The sequence below is a fragment of the Scleropages formosus genome, chromosome 2 (assembly GCF_900964775.1).
Source record: "Scleropages formosus chromosome 2, fSclFor1.1, whole genome shotgun sequence".
Lineage (NCBI taxonomy): Eukaryota > Metazoa > Chordata > Actinopteri > Osteoglossiformes > Osteoglossidae > Scleropages > Scleropages formosus.
Window position 1 is genome coordinate 10,093,552 of NC_041807.1, and position 19,744 is coordinate 10,113,295.

General features: G+C 38.1%; 1 protein-coding gene across 4 annotated transcripts in view; it reads right to left on the reverse strand.

Moving 5' to 3' along the window:
* Positions 1-19,744, reverse strand: part of LOC108940122 (ALS2 C-terminal-like protein) — a 50,000-nt gene that overhangs the window by 16,034 nt on the left and 14,222 nt on the right. For 2 of the 4 annotated variants that reach the window (XM_018762048.2, XM_018762058.2), the window contains 10 exons: positions 11,736-11,834; positions 11,003-11,111; positions 10,152-10,341; positions 9,182-9,247; positions 7,980-8,148; positions 7,219-7,344; positions 6,705-6,827; positions 6,113-6,183; positions 3,299-3,371; positions 2,816-3,021 (listed from right to left, as the gene is read on the reverse strand). In XM_018762048.2, the coding sequence (XP_018617564.2) occupies positions 2,816-3,021; positions 3,299-3,371; positions 6,113-6,183; positions 6,705-6,827; positions 7,219-7,344; positions 7,980-8,148; positions 9,182-9,247; positions 10,152-10,341; positions 11,003-11,111; positions 11,736-11,750 (1,148 nt within the window). In that variant the 5' untranslated portion in view covers positions 11,751-11,834. Of the gene's footprint in view, positions 1-2,815; positions 3,022-3,298; positions 3,372-6,112; positions 6,184-6,704; positions 6,828-7,218; positions 7,345-7,979; positions 8,149-9,181; positions 9,248-10,151; positions 10,342-11,002; positions 11,112-11,735; positions 12,328-18,677; positions 19,479-19,744 lie in introns of those variants that run through there. The other 2 variants (XM_018762076.2, XM_018762066.2) reach the window with 2 other exon arrangements.

A 19,744-nucleotide genomic window follows, 5' to 3' on the forward strand; every position in this document is an offset into this window, starting at 1 on the left:
TGTCAGAATGCACTTCGTTGACTTCAGTTCGGCCTTCAACACGATCATCCCCGATGTACTGATGTCCAAACTCCACAACCTAGGCCTAAGCTCAACCATCAGTAGTTGGACTCTGGACTTCCTGACCAAATATCCCCAGAACGTTAGGTTAGGAAAGCACACATCCTCCACTCTCACCCTGAACACTTGTGTTCTGTAGGGATGTGTGTTGAGTCCTCTGCTGTACGCATTCTTCACCCATGACTGTCTACCTGCCCACGCAACAAACACCATTGTGAAGTTCACAGATGATACGACAGCCATTAGTTTGATTACAAACAATGATGAGACTGCATACAAAGAGGAGGTACGAAACCTGAGAGCCTGGTGCTCCGCCAACAATCTCATTCTTAACACCAGGAAGACAAAGGAGATTGTGCTGGACTTCAGGAAGAAAAAGAAAACTGACCCTAGTCCTGTGCTCATAAATGGCTGTGGAGAGAGTCCCCAGTTTCAAATTCTTGGGGGTGAACATTACAGAAGACCGCTCTTGGGCCACACATACCTCTACCGTCATTGGAAATGCACAACAACGCCTCTATTTCTTGAGAAGACTGAGCCTGTCCCAGGACCTTCCTGTGAATTTCTACCGATGTACAGTGGAGAGTGTACTGATGTATTGCATTACAGCATGGTTGTCATGATCGCAATAAGACGACGGACCCAAGTGCGGGGGCACTGTTTATTTTGCTGATGAACTGGTAAGGGACAGGCAGAAAGAACTGTCAAACAAGCAGGGATCACCGATGAGCTAACGTCGAAGCGGGAGGGAGAATCCGAAGCCAGAGTACAGAAAACGAAGTCAAAGTTCGGGACACTTGGAAATCGTAGAGAGGAGGGCACAAGGACAGGGAACAGGAACACAGGAGAGATCCCGGGGAAACACAGGCGTGGATGTGCGTTTTGCTCAACAAGATTACGCGATCTGGGTAGTCTGGTGCCGTCCTTTTATGCTCCCTCTCCCTGACCCGCTACAGGTGCGCCTGTTTGTTGTGAGGAAGGGGGCGTGACAATGGTACGCCAGCTGCACAAGAGAATAGCAGAAGGCTGTGCAACGGGTCATCGGGACGGCTCAGAACATCATCGGCACACAGCTACTGGCAGTCGAGGACATTAATCTGTCCGGATGTCAGAGCAGAGCCTCCAAAATGATCAGGGACTCCACTCACCCTGCACACCACCTCTTTAAACTGCACCCCTCTGGCAGGCGATACAGGACGATTCACACACACAATGACAAGGATGAAGAACAGCTTTTGCCCCAGAGCTGTGAAACAGCTGAACGCTGCCTGATTTTTAGCTCCCCTCCCCCCCCCCCCCCCCCCCCCAAATACACACATAATACATTTAACTACACGCACGCTTTATGCCTGTTTTTTATTTATTTGTGAATCTTTTATTGTCTGTCCTACTGCCTTACTGGTCTACTGCATTATTTTGTTTAAATTGTTTAATTTTCTATTTTTATACTTAAGCGTTTGTGTTTTATATTGTTGTCTAAAGAACTCAAGGAATACTACTATAATTTTGTTGTATTGTACAGTAGTACAATGAAAATAAATTCTTCAGTTCAGAAATATCACATAACTAGAAACGTAAATCAAAAAGTAATAGCAAATATGTTTTTTGTTATATGTGTGTTTCCTTTATTACTGCAAATAAAAGTACACCATCTCCCCAACTGCCTATTCTGAAGGATTCATTCTTCGTCTAATGTTTGTCATTCTCTTTCCCCTTTCAATTTTCTTTATTATTTACACAGTCAACAAAAGCTTAATAATTATAGATTCATAGCTTTAAAGGCTTAGGTTTTGTAAAATATAGTTATCATGAATAGAAAATACTTCTTAAGTTACTTTCTTTTTTAAAAAAAATTTATTTTTAGCTACATGAAAATTAGAGTTTATTAAAAATGACTGACAATAAAAATACTTTCTCTCCACAAACTTCTATTCAAACCTGCTGACCAGTTCAGCCCATGAAAATCTGCAACGTTCCTCATTCTGTTACTGATCTCTGGCATTCACAAATACTCAATGCAATCTGTAAACTATTTGGTTTTACAGCTGCATAACAGCTGGGCACAGAAATAAGGTATGGATCCATAGACAGAAACTTTAGACAAAATCCTTTGTCCTTCTACAGCAGAATTTAAAGCATTTTTATTCAAGATAACAAATGTACTATTGCAAACATTTTAGTCTTTTTTTAGTAGATGCTGCAATATGGATGATGAAGGTAGTGGCAAACAAGCAGACAGCCAAAGCTATTCACATGGAACAATAAGAAGGTGACAGAGACAGTGGAGACGGTAAATGAGAAAAATGAGAGAGTGCTTGTCTGAGAGCAACCTAAGCAGAGCAGATGTACTATGAACTTCACATGCAGGACAGAATTTCTTTTTTTATTTATTTATTACTGGATTTGCTTTGATTGTTACCGTGGAGACCACGTAGACATTTTACTCCCGAATCTTGGCCAAAAACTTCTGCTTGAGCCACATTCTAATACCTGTGTATTTCCATCCACGGTTGCTTTGTGGCTATGTTTACTGAAATGAAATGATTGACTTCAACAGCTGAATAGGATTTAATGCTTTCAAAGTTGTCAATCATTCATTCTAGTCAAAGTGACTAAGGTCGGTTGTAACCTAATTGCTGCTCACAACATCAGAAAGATTATAGCAAAATACTAATTTCTTACAGCCTAGCTTTGAGTGTCTCATCCAGAGGTCAAAAATGTGACATTTCAAGAAATGTTATTTGAGAGGACTCACTTCCCATGTGGTTTCCCTTGATTCCAGTCACCTTCATAAACAGCATTTTTAAATTTTCCTTCATTTTTAAATGTATATGTCGCAAATCGATGGGCTGGTGGATTCTCTGGGCTTTGACCATTGCTCCCTTTTCCCCACAAGGGGAAGTCTCGGCTCTTGACCAAACACTGGCGAATAGCCTGACTGATTTTCCAGTGCCACACCGCCTGCAATGAACCAAAATAATACCTGTTTATTCCACCCAAGATGCAACTCTTATTGCTCTTCCTTATGAACAGGGACACAGCTGAGTTAAACTTTTTTGATAGATTATGAAGAAATCATATAGGTGCAGTGGATTTAGCAGTGTTCTAAATTCCAAGTTCTGAATTCATTTCTAGATTTTAATCAAAAATTATTCTAGAACAGTGCATTTAGACAATTTCAAATATAAATACGGTTGTAATCATTGCATGCAACCTCTTTTCATGCAAACTGCGTTACCTGATGATGTGGTTGCTGAGTATAAAAAGTCAACTGGTCTTCAGGAGTGATGACTTTCAAAATATTCCTACAACTGTCATTAAAAGCACAAATTTTTCAATTGCTTGTAAATCAGGAAATTTTCAAGCCAAAAAAAATGCACTTAACATGCAAAAAACATGCAGATTTTTTGAAAATTATTTTGGTGATATTTAACTGTATTGAGTTTCTTGCTTTTGGTTGCAGCAGTAATTACATTTAAATTATCCAAATTTCTATGCATTACAATTGATTTTGCTGAATTAGTATGACTACTGGACTGGTGTTTAAATGGTAGATGATAATATATATTATCTATCAGTAACATATTATATATATGTGCGTGTGTGTTACTGTCATGATTCTTGTGAGATGTCGGTCAGAACACAAGTGTGGAGTTTGCTGTCCAAAGTGTCGTAGCCCAAAGACTGAGGGTTATGACCCAAAGAGTTGGGGTCCGAAGCGAAGATCGTGGTCCGAGGAGTTGTGGCCGTGGTTCGAAGAGCAAGGAGAAAGGGTCGTAATTTGAAGAACAATTAATTAACAAGGGGTACAGGGCAAAGCTGAGGTGCAAGGTTTCTCTGTGAGATTCTGTGAATGGTGCAAGTAGGTGGTCTTCTTTTAAAGAGTGTTTTAATGAGGTGCAGGTGTTTGTCATGTATGTAGCATTAGCATTGATGATATTCTCCTGTAGACCTCTGGTGTTATCTCTGAGGTCATGATATCAGGGACGTGAACTGGAGACCTCTGTCCGACAGTGTCTTCAGGGATGTCATAAAGACGGAAGAACTGTTGATGCAGGGGAAATGGAAGGCCAAATAAGACTGGATTTTAAAGCCGCAGACATGTAACTCTCCATGGCTTCTTGTTCCAGTTGAGAGAGTGGATACACTCTTCCCCTAGGGGGTGTGGTACCAGGTAACCAATCAATGGCACAATCCCCAGATCAATGTGGAGGAAGGTCTGATGCCTGCGTCTTCCTTAAGACCCATGATAAGTCATAGTGCTCTGCGGGAATCTCTGAAGGGGTCTCTGCATGTGGGGTTCCAACAGAAGTGGCACCACACAAAACCCTAAAACATTTATGAAAATACTGTTTCCCCCAGGAACACAGTTTACCTGTGCTCCATAACAATACAGGATTATGAGCTGAGAGACAGGGAAGGTCTAGTATTATAGGGTTATAGGAGAACTTGATTAGATAAAATGGAATGGTTTCAATATGAATGAACCCCACCTGGAGAGCAACAGGCACTGTCCAAGTGCCAGCAACTTCAGTCCTAATAGCTTCCCTGTCTAGTGAACCACTGTGTAAACTCTGCACCATGAATTCTACTGGTATTCCCCATATTCTAGCAGCCTAAGAAGTCCCCTATAGCTCCAGAGTCGATCAACGCCTACACATCCCTTTCTTGTTCTGCCCATATGACTTTGATAGCGAGAAATAAATTGGGAGGCATGGTTAGTAACACCACAATTGTTGCTGCATCTGGTTCCCACGGTGGGCATCTGGAACAGGTGCCTCGGAGATGGTCTGGCGATCCACAATAAAAACACAATCTCTTCCGGAATGGTTGTTGTCTCTCTTCAGGAGTTAAGTGCCTCCTCTTATTGCTGAACTTTTAACTTTCATCTGGCACGAAGCAGGATTGCCTATGGTTTTCTGCAAGAAAATCCCATGGCTCTCGCATAGATCAGGTTTATAGTTTTCAGGAGCTGAAGAATCTGTTCCACAGAGTTAGTGAATTCCTTCATTATGTGCAGCAAAACGTTCCTCGTTAACAACCAAAGTTTCATGAAGATTTTCAATTACAGCGGCGTTCATGAGTGAGGTAGAATGTTCTTTCATGATTCTTGTGAGATGTCAGAATGCAAGCCCAAAGTGTCATAGTCATGGTTCAAAGAGCAAGGGTCATGATTCAAAGAGTTGGGGTTCAAAGCTAAGATCATAGCCCAAGGAGCCATGGTCCAAGAAGTTGTGGTTGTGGTTCAAAGAGCAAAGGTCATTATCCAAAGAGCCGTGGTTTAAATGTGGAGATCCTCATCAGAAGTCATGGTCGTGATCGTGATCTGAAGAACAATTAACAAGGACCAAAGCCGAGGTGCAAGGTTTCTGAATGAAATTCCGCGAACACTGCAGATAGGTCTTCTCCTTTTAAAGAGTGTTTTAATGAGGTACAGGTGTTTGTCATGTATGTGGTATTAGCTCTGATGACGTTCTCCTGTGGTTCTCTGCTGTAATCTCACCGAATTCAGGACAGTTACTTATAGATAATATATATTATCATATATAGTAACATTTGAATGTCATATGAATCACATATATATATATATATATATATATATATATATATATATATATATATATATTATACATACATATATACTGTGTGTGTGTGTGTATATATATATATATATATATATATATATATATATATATATATATATATATATACACACACAAACATATATATATATATATATATATATATGTTACTTGTAGTTCTGTATGGAATAAGTTCATCTGACCAATAGCTGTTACTTTGAGATAGAGAAAAATGTATTAAAACTGGCAACAAATGTTATTTAATCAATCATAGATGTATTTTTTATAAGACAAAGAAAGCCAAAGAATAGTTGTAGGTTTTTAGATTCTAGGTTTGTCATAATGATCTTAGTAATCATGCTGAGTGCTTACTACAATCCACATTACGTAGCAAGTAAAGTTTCTGAGATTTAAGTTAGAACAATAGAAAATAATTTTTTTCACCGTATCTTAAGAGTAAGACTACTCACGTATCCATGTTGTCCTTTGTTATCACTTCAATCCAAAGTGTAGTGAGATCATAGCAGTGAATGTCAGATCCCTAAAATATTCAAGTCAAATAAGATCAGTTCTGCATGACAGTTGAATCTCAGTTTGAAATTAACTTTGATCTGACAGATAATCTTGTATTAAAACACAAACAATATCACTAGAAAGCTACATAAGCACACTGTACATGCGGTAATTAAAAAGTATATAATGCATTATAACAGTCACTTTTTTGTTACAATTTAGCAAAATATCACCACTATGCAGTTTAACCAAAGAACTAGGTTTAAGGCCATTAAAAAAATCCTGAAATGAATGCCATGAATTGGATTATCAATAAATACATACAACTTTTAAACAAATGTATTTTTTTTTTTAAGTCTCCAAGGTTGTCTCCATCTATTTGTTCCCCATCTATTGACAAAAACCATGGAATGTTTTAAATGTCCTAAATAGATCTTATCATGACCAACAGTAATTTTAATACATCCTGAAATATTGGGTAGAAAGTCAACTTTTATCATTTGCACTGGATTTGAAACAGATATGCTCTGGTGTCAACTAAATTCTGACCTGAATATGGATTAAAATATCATCGCAGAGAAGAATGCGACTATGTCCAAACCTCTCAGACAAGGATATTGGGATATTTTTACTGTCCTCTCGTAAACGTCGTTCAGGAGTGCACAAAATCTCCTAAGAAGCAACGGGAAATTTGAATACCATTAGGAACTGCAATAAATGTGTAGTATTGCATTGATATTTTCAGAAAATGTACAGTCTTTCTAATTTGTGAGGGTTTGCAGGAGAGAATGCAACCCTAGTAATACAGATACTGTAAGTATGTTATTCACTCATATGACCAACATCCAAAAATGTTTCTTAAGAAAATCATTCTTCTTCTCATTGTTGCCTCAAGAAAACCTTTTTGTGTCTACATATGTTAAGCAGTGCAGGCGACCCAAATAATTATGAAACCCATGAATTCTTAGCACACAAGTTATGAAGCTTGATTGTATGAAGAAGTTTTTCTTTTTTCAATGAAGAAACATCTTCTGAAATGTTTATAATTTAAGAGCACAAGTACCGTCAGTTTCGTCCCTAAGGATTTCCAGAGGTCTCTGGTGAGAGCAGCTTCATCTAGAACCTGACTGATGTAAATTTTAAGGTCCATCAATCCTCTTAGAGATTCATTCAGTTCGTTATCTGCAATCTAAAAACCAAAGATATCCGATATCACAGTTATGTCAATAATATTGTGCCCTGTGTGTCCCAGGTGATGAAAAAATTCTTCCTGGATTCATGATATTCTCATTTGGTCTTTTAATACAATATGGGTGCAGTCTCGATGAGTTCCACTTCAGGGTAGAATCTAACAGTCGAAACTGGCCAAACCGCCCTATAGATAATGGCAACAAATTAACTTATATGGACAAAAATAATAACAAGAAAATTAACATAAATGTCACCTAAAAGAACATGAAACTGACAGAGTATGAACAGCAAATGGCTTCCTCAGTTGTACTCTTGCTGAATACATGCACAAATAAGAGACGGCCTTCGTCACAATTTTGTCAGTATTTAAAAATTCGAAGATTCATATAATTCATACCATAGGGTCTCTACCGTCATGAAATTACAAAGAACTCTGCTTAGTTCCTTTTTTGAACACACTGCATGATTCCTTATGATTCCAGGTATGTTTTGGGTCTCAACCAGGCTACCTACACCTTGTATGCATGAGTACTTAAGCATTTGCTGTTTTCCCAAACTCCACAGAACTATACCAGAACCCTGCACATTGCTCACATTAACTTATGCCACTTGATGCAATATTTTAGTGTGTACCTGATGGAAATCCTTAGAAAGAAGAGTGAGTATGAAGGTATACTGGTTGATCTGCTCCCTGAAGCACTCATGTAGGATTCTGAAGAGACTGATTGACACTGAACTCTCAGACGTCTCTGCACTTTTGAGGAAATTCCTGAGACTGCCCATGTTCTCCTTCCAGTAGTTACTGCAAAGCCAGTGGATAAAGAAAGGAGGCGATACATTGAAGGAAGGACAAAATTGTATTGGATGAATTAATGCTACTGTAGTGTACTATGCTGCTTTTTCAGAAAATAATAAGCTTATTGATGTATTTTCCATTGTGGTCTTGAATAAGTTACTGTATATATTAATTTTGTTGTAGCTGAGTTCTGAGGTGATTTGGCATTACAGCTACTGACTGAGTGTAAAACTCTGGCATGATTAAACTTAATTAATGTAATATTCATTCTCTGTCACTCACATATAAGCAATTTTAAACACTAGGATCTTGAACCTTTCCTACATTTCTGAAAGATGTTATTTTCTAATGTTGGCTTGTGAGCAGAAAATACAAATGAATGCACAACAAAAACAAAAGCAGTGTTGTTAAAGAACTAAAGACATACAGTAGTTTTGTTTGGAAATAATGAGTGTGACAATGTGTTCACTGCTCTTCAGTAGAGGAGTATGACTGGGAAGTAGTAGTCTTCCCAGTCATCGGAGCTGAATCCAATAGAACACCTTAAGGATGTGGTAGAAAGGGAGTTTTGCAGCATGAATGTGCACCTGACAAATCTGCCGAAACTGCGTGATGCAATCATGTCAACATGGATCAGAATATCAAATGAACGTTTCAAAAATCCCGTGGAATCCATGCCCAAATAATTGAGGGTGTTTTCAGAGCAAAGGGAGGCCCTACCCAGAATTAGTATGGTGTTCCTACTGAAGTGCTAAGTGTGTGTACAAGTACTTTTACAAATAATATGTAAACAAATAATTTTCAAAAAATCATACATATTTTCTGCAAAATACATATTTTTATGACGCTTTAAAACACATCAATGCTGAAAAACTAGTAAACATGACTGTCCTTATTTTCTACATTATAAATTTTAAATAGTTAAATTCTCATGAAATGTAATTCAAATTAATTCCCAAGTAGAATCATCTGAGCAATGTAATGAAATCTTAGGTAGAAACACAAACATACAGCAATGGTTGTAAAATGGTTACTGTACCTTGTTTTCTTGGAAATGTAGTCAAAGCCTCCAATTACTACAACGTTTGTGAAGGACGAGAAATATCTGAAACACAAGCAGAATTCAGACGTGAGTAAAAACTTAATTTTATTTCACAATGTTGTCTCCAGTAATGAGGTACAAGCATAATAATTTCCTGAAGTTTACATTAATTAACAAAATGACAAAGTGAAACCTACAACAATGTATTAACTGGCAAGATCTCACTCTTACATCTTTCATTGCTTAAAGACTTATTTTACTAAATACTAGCTACCATTGTCAATTCTTTTGGCAATTCCTCAAGTGCAGTACATTATCTGCCAGAAAACTGAAGATGAAAAGAGCTAAATAATCAGCTATGAATTTATAAACTGCTGGAATGTTTGTTTTATACAGTTCATATAGTTGTGTGCCTCTTTCAAGTTGAATGTATTCTCAAAATGATCTCTGAAAAATAAAGTCTGGTAATTGTATAAGCATTAATTTTGAATTAGTATAATTTGAGGGGGGCGCTGTGGCGCAGCGGGCTTGGCTGTGTCCCACTCTCTGGTGTTTTTGGGGTTGGAGTCCTGCTTGGGGTGCCTTGTGATGGACTGGTGTCCCGTCCTGGGTGTGTCTTCTCCCCCTCCAGCCTTGCGCCCTGTGTTGCTGGGTTAGGCTCCGGTTCACCGCGATCCCACTCGGGACAAGCGGTTTCAACCAGTGTGTGTGTGTGTGTGTGTGTGTGTGTGTGTGTATAATTATACTGACTCTCAAATACAGCTCCCTCTATTACCTTTCTGGTTTGCTACATTATATTAATTTGTTCCATTTATGAAACAGGCTTAGGACACGATAATATTTTATTAACCTCTGAAGGGAAATTCATGCACAGCAGCTCAACAAGTCACATGCCTTTTTCAGAATAAGAATTTCACAATAATGAAAACAGAGAACAGAGAACAGTTAAATTCACAGAAGTACTTACTGCATGTAGAGCTCCTTGATGGTTTCCATGTGACTAACTGGGAACACATCGTGGCTGCTGAGAATTCTGCCCTGGTTCATAAGTTTCTGTAGATGCTTGCACTTGTCCTCTGTGCAGATCCACAATGCATGGAATCTCCCATTCATTTGTAGTAACTGCCTCATCTGTATCTGTGATTTATCCAGCACATCTGGAGTAAATGGACAGCAAACAGAGAGGCTCTTATTAAACTTATTCAATATACATCATGAAAACATATTTCATATATCCATGAGGTATGAATACAGACACTCCTTGACTTATGCAAATAGTCCGTTTTTCAACCCCTTCGTAAATCAAAAGTCAAGTATGTCAGATTCCCCCTCCTCCCCCACCATTCTACATAGGGTAGCCCGTGCTATAGATGATAATCTTTGTGTACCTTCATACTTCCTTATATTTGTGATTTCATCTCCAAATTGATTGCTGTATGCTTGCAAGACGGTTCTTATTTTCCTTCAAGTGCACATTTACCACCAGGCATTGTGACTAATGAAATGGGTAAAAAATATGCAAAAACAGCACTACACTAACGAGACGAGATGCGTCACAGCTCAAAACACATGGGAACTGGGAAGATGCAGCTTCCTGCCTTGTCTGGCTACGCTGACTTACGCTTAACATATTTCAGATGTTTTGCGTAAGCGCTATCCGTAAATAATGTGTATGCTGGGAATTTTTTACGTAAATTAGAATTTACGTAAGTCAAATTTATGTAAGTAGAGGGGTGTCTGTATAAGGATACTACAAATCAAAAGAAAACATGTATATAATTCCTTAACGAGCTTCAAAAGTATTAGCGTAAGTCTTACCACTGTCAATCAAGTGCCGAAGAACACTGATGTTGATGTCTTTTAAGTACTGCAGAAAAGCCTTGTCAGTCTTCACCAGATCCTCTGCTGCTTTCAGCCACGTTTGCTCCTAATTACATTGCATTATGATATTTTAAAATAAGTATAAGTTTCAAAGTTTAATTTTGGAAGACCTATGGCAGACAATAGGCAATGAGATGGAATATCTTGATAAGCCATATGAATATCTATAATTCATGAATTTTCTGCTAAAAAATTTAAAATAAATCTGGAATTTTTTTAAAACAGTGTGTCTGATTTCGGGGGGCACAGTGGTGCAGCAGGCTTGTCCAGGTCCCATGCTCTGGCGGGTCTGGGGTTTGATTCCTGCTTGGGGTGCCCTGCAACGGACTGGCCACGCGTCCTGGGTGTGTCCCTTCCCCCTCCAGCATTGCACCCTCTGCTGCCGGGTTAGGCTTCGGCTCGCCGCAACCCCGCTTGGGATAAGTGGTTTCAGACAGTGTGTACGTGTGTACAAATGGATGGAAACGTCATGAATACATGAATGACTGTCATATCACATACCACTATTTATAATATAGTGTTACTATTACTAATCAAGAAGATCTTGACTTCCTATTGCAATGATCAATATCAAGGCCAGAAATAATACTAAATGCTGTATATAATTATACACTGACAAAGATCAAGTGAGGATGCACATCAAAATTATTTTTCAGGTTTGACACCATACCTTTATAAATGACATCCTTATATCTAGTGTCTTCAAGGTTTATGAAGAATGTTGTCAATGCAGAAAATCTTTCACGTGTCCTTGTCCATCAGTTGGTACCTAGAAATGAGGGGGATAATATAAAGTAGCGCAGTATCTACCACTAAGAAACCCAATAACTGTTTATCTCAACATCCTGACACTGAAATTTCTGAAATAATTTTCCAAAATCCAGAGGTATTTACCATATACAGTCACCACTTGCCAGGTGGTAGTAACTTGCAAGTGAATAATTAATTAATTAACTAATTACAAATAAATGTGTCATAAAGAAGCAAGCTGTGATTATGTTTTTGCACCTTTGTCTTTGGCAATTTAGAATTTTGAAGAAGTTGTTCACACTTCAGTTATAAGAATTTAATATGTAATAAGTGTCTTTACATTACAATCCTGGGATTAATTTATTAGTATTTTTTAGTTAATGTGAGAAACTGTTGCTTGAGACAGCAGGCTGAAGCTAAGTGAAAATTATGCTCAAACTTGTGACATAGCCAATGAATTTTACCCTCTCAAATTACAGGCAATTTAAGCAATCAATTAACCTGTACTTCATGTCTTTGGAAAACATACAAAACTGGACTCTAGGGATATCTACAAAGCCACTATAAAATCTGATTACAGCCACACTGCCCCCTGAAGTATCAAAAATTTTGAGAAACAAATAAACTCAGTTGCCTCATTAAAGCAGACAAATGTACGTACTGAGTATGACTTTTTTCACAAATCGTATCAATCATTGATCTTTTGGTTGAAAGTAAATCATAATAATATTAAGTTTAACTATATAAATTCAGTTTAATGTCATATACAGACGGTCTCCTACTTACGATAGGGTTACGTTTCGACAAACCCATCGTAAGTCAAAAATACCTAAGTCGAAAATGCATTTAATACACCTAACCTACTCAACATCATCGCTTCTTATCCTTTAAGATGGTCGAGATCATCAATTGCAAAAGTCCAAGTTCAGGTGCGATGGCCATTATGGGCTTGCTGCCTTCATGCTAGGCAATTATCTTGAGTTTCTCCTCAACAGTAATTGCCTTCCTTTTCTTCTTCTCATCAGTAGCAGGAGACGCAGATGGGCGTTTCGTAGACATGATGGATGCAGAAGACACAATGTAGATACGGGGGGGTATCCAAAAAAGACACTAGCAACACAGAACATTGTAGAGTATCGGATGTATACACTAGCGATTCTGTGGCAGACTGGGAGATGTAGATCGCTGCCTCTGCCCAGCATCATAGATAGATAGATAGATAGATAGACAGAACTTTATTGTCATTGCATAGTACAGGTACACAGCAACGAAATGCAGTTTAGCATCTACCAGAAGTGCAAATAGTAGAATTGTGGAAATGAACAAGTGCAGTTAAATACGTATAAGAAATATATACAACAATTAAATAAATAGAATATGGCAGTGAGTATGTACAGAAACTGTTGAGCAGGTAGCAGTAGTAATGTATATATCTAAATATAAATATCTATAGAGTACGTATGATCATGAGAGAGTATCGTACTGCATATTGCTTGCCTGGGAAAAAAATCAAAATTTAAAATTCGAAGTACAGTTTCTACTGATGTGTATGGCTATCACACCATCATAAAGTCGAAAAATCATAAGTCGGACCATCGTAACTCGGAGACCGTCTGTATATTAAACATTTATATATCTTTAAAATTATATATCTGTATAATATCTTGTTATCTAGTGACTGAACAATCACAAATTTGTGACTTTTAGTGCACTTATGCTTGTTTAGTTGCTGCAGATTTCCAGATTCAATTCATGTTACAATAAGTTTTTAAGTGTTTGTCAGGAAAGAATTAAAGTAAACAACAATTATTAGCATCCACGGTGAGCAAAACAATACAAATAATAATCAACAATGGTGCTGTCCATCATTTTCCATAAATTGCTTTGCTATTAAATGATCACAGTAATTTGGAATCAGTCCTAAGAAGAAGGGGGCACAAGGCACTCTGTACTGAATTCTGGTCCATCACACAGCAACAGCAATCTAGAGTCATCAATTCAACTGAAATGCATGTATTCTGACTGTAAGAGAAAACTGAAGCAGCCCTATTTACAAAAACATAAGCATAACAAAATTAAAGGGAAATGTGCAAAATTTATATTAATTAATTTAAGATTCAGTGCATCCCACACACACACACACACACACACACACACACACACACACACAGTCTGAACCGCTTGTCCCATACGGGGTCACGGGGAGCCATAGCCTAGCCTGGCAACACAGGGCACGGGGCTGGAGGGGGAGGGGACACACCCAGGACGAGACGTCAGTCTGTCGCAAGGCACCTCAAGCGGGACTCAAACCCCAGACCCACCAGAGAGCAGGACCCGATCCAACCCACTGCACCACTGCATCCTAAGAAACTGTATTTTGGCCTTCCATGGTTTTGTATTTCACTATGGTGTGGTAACATACAAGTTAAAAAAACCTTTAATCATCATTATTATTGGAAAAAGAAATTAACCAAAAGAGTAAGAAAATGGGTACCAAACACACACACATTTTCAGAACTGCTTGTCCCATATGGGGTCGCGGGGAACTGGAGCCTACCCGGCAATGTAGGGCGAAGGGCTGGAGAGGGAGGGGACACATCCAGGACGGGACGCCAGTCCATCGCAAGGCACCCCAAGCGGGACTCAAACCCTAGACCCACTGAAGAGCAGGACCTGGTCCAACCCACTGCGCCACTGCATCCCCCGGGTACCAAACAATACAACCATTTTGAAGAATATGAAGTACATCATATCAATGACAAATGTTACAAACAATACTATTTGAAGCTTTTTTATGTAAAAAGTCAATCTTAAACATGTGTAGAAAATCTATAGATGTTTCCACAATCATTATAGGACTTATCTCTAGTTGTAAATTTCTCAACCATTGATCTATATGATGAAGAGCTAATAAATAAAAAACAGTCATTTTAAATATTAATCTGAAATTTTTTTTAAAAAAAGGCAGTGTTTTCTAACTCCTCCAAATATCACATTTCCCCTTTCCTCTTTCAAAACCACTGTGCCTAAAGCTAACCCTACTAAAGTGGATTTTCCAGTCTAATTTACAACATATCAGTTCCTCTTTTGAAATCTGTAAGCATGAGCACTAATTCAATCAAAGTGAAAATGCTGCCGAATCATTATACTTTCCTTGATATGTTTTTTATCAGTTGTATTCCTTGTCTTTGCAAACGTGGGAAAGCTTTGAAGAGACCAATTATAAAATGAGTTTTAAGAGTTATAATGTAATAATTCACTTAAATGAGGATTTAAATTATGTAAATCTTAATAAAGTAAGATCACACATATAGGATATGATAAAACAATGCAAGGATCAGTAAATTATTTAAATCTTTTAATAATATACTTAGATCACAGCAACAGAGAGAAACAGTACACCAAGAAACTGCAAATTCAGTCAAATAGCTTGAAGTTTTGTTCCTGGATGCTGAGAGATGTGCAAGTAGGAAAGACATGTAACCATCTACATCCATTAAAAGACAAGTCAAGGTCCTGTTCCCATGTCGAACCAATACAGACACTTGATAAAACAGATCATACCACTGGATTTTTTTGGTGCAATGAACTGTTTTTCAGCTTTAGTTGACTCGGTTCTTAGTCTTTTCTAGGGTTGTAGTAAAATGTTTCAGGTATTTATAGACATGCATATTACTCACTTATTCACTACCCTTAACCACTTCCACTTCCCTGAGACAGAGCTCTGGAGCCTGTCCCAGAAGTAAGGTACTCCCCAGATGCAATGTAAGTTCATTACAAGAAAATCCATATTGGATAGACCAAAGTTATTTTTTTTTTAGATGGATGAAACTTTCTACCATTCATTCTGCAACTAAATACAATGTATCCATCACCACAGTAGACACTGATTCCCAGAGCCCATTTGTCAGTGTTGGGGGTTCATTTGGGTCAAGGGAAAAACAAGACCATAATGACAGTCCTTTTGAAATCCCCAGAAATCTCCAAAGTATTACAAAAGTTTTAAATTGAGATGCAAACATGGAATTTCTGAATAAGAAGTAAAGACCTTAAAAGTCTGGGGTAACATAGAAAAACCCTCATACTAACCCACAGAGAATCCTCCCTAACAAGGAACAAACTAATTATTTGCTTAATTTGTGGAGAACAGTAATAGAATCTCATATTTGGCATAGAAACCCCACCCATCGTCCTCAATTAGGAAAATCTGGAGCGTTTGATTCTGGGCCTTTGATTGTGCCACACAAATCAAGAAATGATGGGAGCTTTAATGTTTTAATTCTCCTAAATAATGAAATAGTTAAAGAGTGATTGCAGTGTGAATAGTAAAAGGGAAAGGAGAGAGCCTTACTGTCAGCCTCTTCCTATAGAGAAACTATCTGACAGAAAGCTATTTGTATTATGCAATGGTTTGAAAATAAGAGCTTAATTAGAGTAATAACAATTTTATGCATCTTAAATCTTCCAAAAGAGTGAAAACTCAATGCTACTCTGCCAAATGCCCATTCTTCCTCAAGAAAAAGAACCAAAGAAGGTTCCTGCTTATAAACACCAAAGATGATAACATTTAAAGCACAATGTACGCTATCAGAACTGAACCTAGCTTTAACAAAAATAGTCTCATTAGGTTTAATGGTATGTGGAAGGACAGTCTCCAGCCTACTTCATTTTAAAGTCCACATTAAGCACACTAATGGAAGAATGTCACAAGAATCTATAAGTATTTACATTTACCTTTACATTTATTCATTTAGCAGACGCTTTTCTCCAAAGAGACGTTCAACTCAGAGAAAATACAATTTGTGTGTTACATTAGGAGAAAGAGACATAGTTGCAGACATGCGATTCTTAAGTAAACCTAGTTTGTTTCTTTCCACTTTATGCACCGATGTTCTTTGCGCAAGTAGGTGCACAAAATTCAGGACAGACTAATCCTGATCACCTTCCTACATTTTTTATTTTTTTTTAAATAAGCTACACAAATATTCACATGCAATACAGGAGCAGCAGCTGTGTAAAGGCTTATCTGGGCATGATCATGAAGTTACCGTGCATGAACATTTACACCATACAGGAGCTTGAGAGATCATGGGCAAAGCGAGTCCAGAAAAGGTTAGTTTTCAGACCCTTCATGAATGAAGACAGCGTTTCAGCAGTTCTGAGTGAGAGGGGGAGGTCATTCCACCACAACAGAGCCAGAACTGAGAACCTCCGTGCTTTACCTTTTGTGCGCGGAACCACCAAGCAAGCACAAGTAGATGAGCAAAGCAGTCTGGTTGGAGTGTAGCGAATGATCAAGTCTTGTAAATAGCTAGGAGCAGTTCTATTGATGCATTTGTAGGCAATAACCAGGTCCTTGAATTTGATCCAGGCAGCTATAGGAAGCCAGTGCAGAGAAATGAGTAAGGGATATACATGGGAATGCTTTGGCAAGTCAAACACAACTCATACAGCAGTATTCTGTATCAGCTGCAGAGGTTTGATGGCAGTAGGGTGAAGGGATTTATTATGTGCATGTGTGTGCACGTGCACGTGTGCGTGTGGAAGACAGCCAAGTGAACCCCACCCCACCTCTGATGACTCCCTGCATGAGTGCTTCTTAAAGAAAAGGTGGGGTTTGGGTGTGGAAATATAAAACCCTCTCGTTCTCCTTTTTTAAGTAATTTTATGGCTATTATATTTTGGTTTTTGTACGTTTGAATTGCACTTTTCAAGCTCTCTCCTTTCTTTCTTTTGTAAATGATCCAAAAGTTTTTTTTTAATCTTTTGTAGTATATTTTGTCACTTACTTTTTGTTTTGTATAACAAAAGCAAGAACAAAGCCTATAAAGTCACCCTTTAATGCCTGCTTACTTCCTGATCTCAATACACATCTTTCTTCTTACAGTGCATTGAAATGTTATTTAGTTTACGAAACTTAAACAGCCATTCTCAAAGTAATTTAAAGATGTACGGGCAAACTATGTAAGTATGAGTAACAAAGAAACACTGCCAAGGGCTAAAAACTAGAAGAAATAATGTACATGTACAATCAAAACATGAGAGTCATTGACATTGCGGCCATTATGTACTATAAACAACTGAAAGGTAGGCTGTTGAGAGACAGTATTCTACAAAATACCCCTCTACATTTATTTAACAGACGGTTTTCTCCAAAGCAACTTTCAATGAACTCTCTGCAGTGTTTTCAGCCCACACACCTTATTCACCAAGTTAACTTACACTGCTAGATACACTACTTACAATGAGTCACTCATCCACACATCAGTGAAACACACTCTCTGTGTCACTCACACACTATGGGGGAAACTGAACAGCATGTCTTTGGACTGTGGGAGGAAACCAGAGCACTCAGAGGAAACCCACGCAGACACGGGGAGAACATGCAAACTCCACACAGACTGAGCAGGGATCAAACCCCCAAGGCGCTGTGCTACCATGCTGCCCATTTGTGTAAATAAAGTAATTAAATTTTTTTCAAACCGATATTCTTAGTTTCCAGCTTAAATTACATAACTTAGCTTTGAATTAAGGTATAAAGCTTGCCCATCATATTTAAGCACCATTTGGTCATCAGACCATTTCTTCTACAACATTTCTAACTTTTAATGCAGATTTGACATACACACTCAACAGGTAAGCACAATGTCTTGCTGTGTGTTTTGCAGGTTTTTGTATTCACCCTCAGCAAACTCACATCACATTGTGAAAAGTAAATGATAAGCACCTTGAAAAAGTAATCTCAGATTTCAGACAAAACACTGATTGTCTGAGTAAGACAAAAGCACCTCCCATAATTAGAAAAATTAAAGCAGCGAAAAAACATCCACATCCGCACATACAATTTAACTGCCGTCCTTACCAGGACATTTCTCCTGAAAAGATCTGTCTGCAGCCCATGTTGTCAGAATGAAATGCTCGCAATCCCCATCTTGCCTGACTGCCGAACTGAAACGAGGAAGTCAAGTGTCTTGCAGACTATATATCCCACAGTGCTTTGCTCACATTCTTGACCAATATAGTAACTGCAAGCTACGCATTTTTAGCAACCTATTGTTTGCTTCCGGTCAACTACTGTCAGTCTCACTTGATTAGAGTTACTTCCACTTCCTTCATTTTTTTAAGCGCCTGCATATGCTTCCACAGTCAAGAAATTTTTAAAAAGTGGTAAAATTACTGAAAACAACATGACATGACAAAGTCTAACTCCACTTTGTCTTAAATACTATAACTGCTCTTGTGTGATTGTGTACACTGTAATGGCACATAGAATTTATCTTAGGACTATGTTTAGCAAAGTTTTCAAAAGAAAGCGTGTGGCATGGTGCAGACCGTACAGAAAGTCAAACTGGTGTGATTAACCCATCACCATCAAAGCTTAATCAAATCGGTCACTCGACAGTTTTCCTAATAATGTAAGCACAACACATCCACTCATCCAAATGGGCCTTACCCATGTAATCATTGCCATGTCAAGTCTATTACTTCCTATGCTTTTGAAAGTAGCCTATTACACTGTAACATTCACTAAATTCATGGAGACCTTGTTCTATAAACAATAACAATTCCACTTGATAAGCTCTGCCCATAAAAAGAAAAGAAATATGGTAAAGCATGTTCTTCACGTAATCTTCAAAAGCTTACCCATTTTCTAACTGTAATCAACTTCAGCTACAGTTATGAACATTCTCTAAACTGATCAAAGATGTAATAGTGTATCTAACACATTTCAGACCAACACTGGATACTTATTTCTGCTGTTCCACCCTGCTAAACTTAAAAAAAGAAAATCTGTGATACATTTCACTTTACAATGTTTCTAATAAGAAACACACACACATTTTCAGAACCGCTTGTCCCATACGGGGTCACAGAGCCTACCCGGTAACACAGGGCGTAAGGCCGGAGGGACACACTCAGGACGGGACG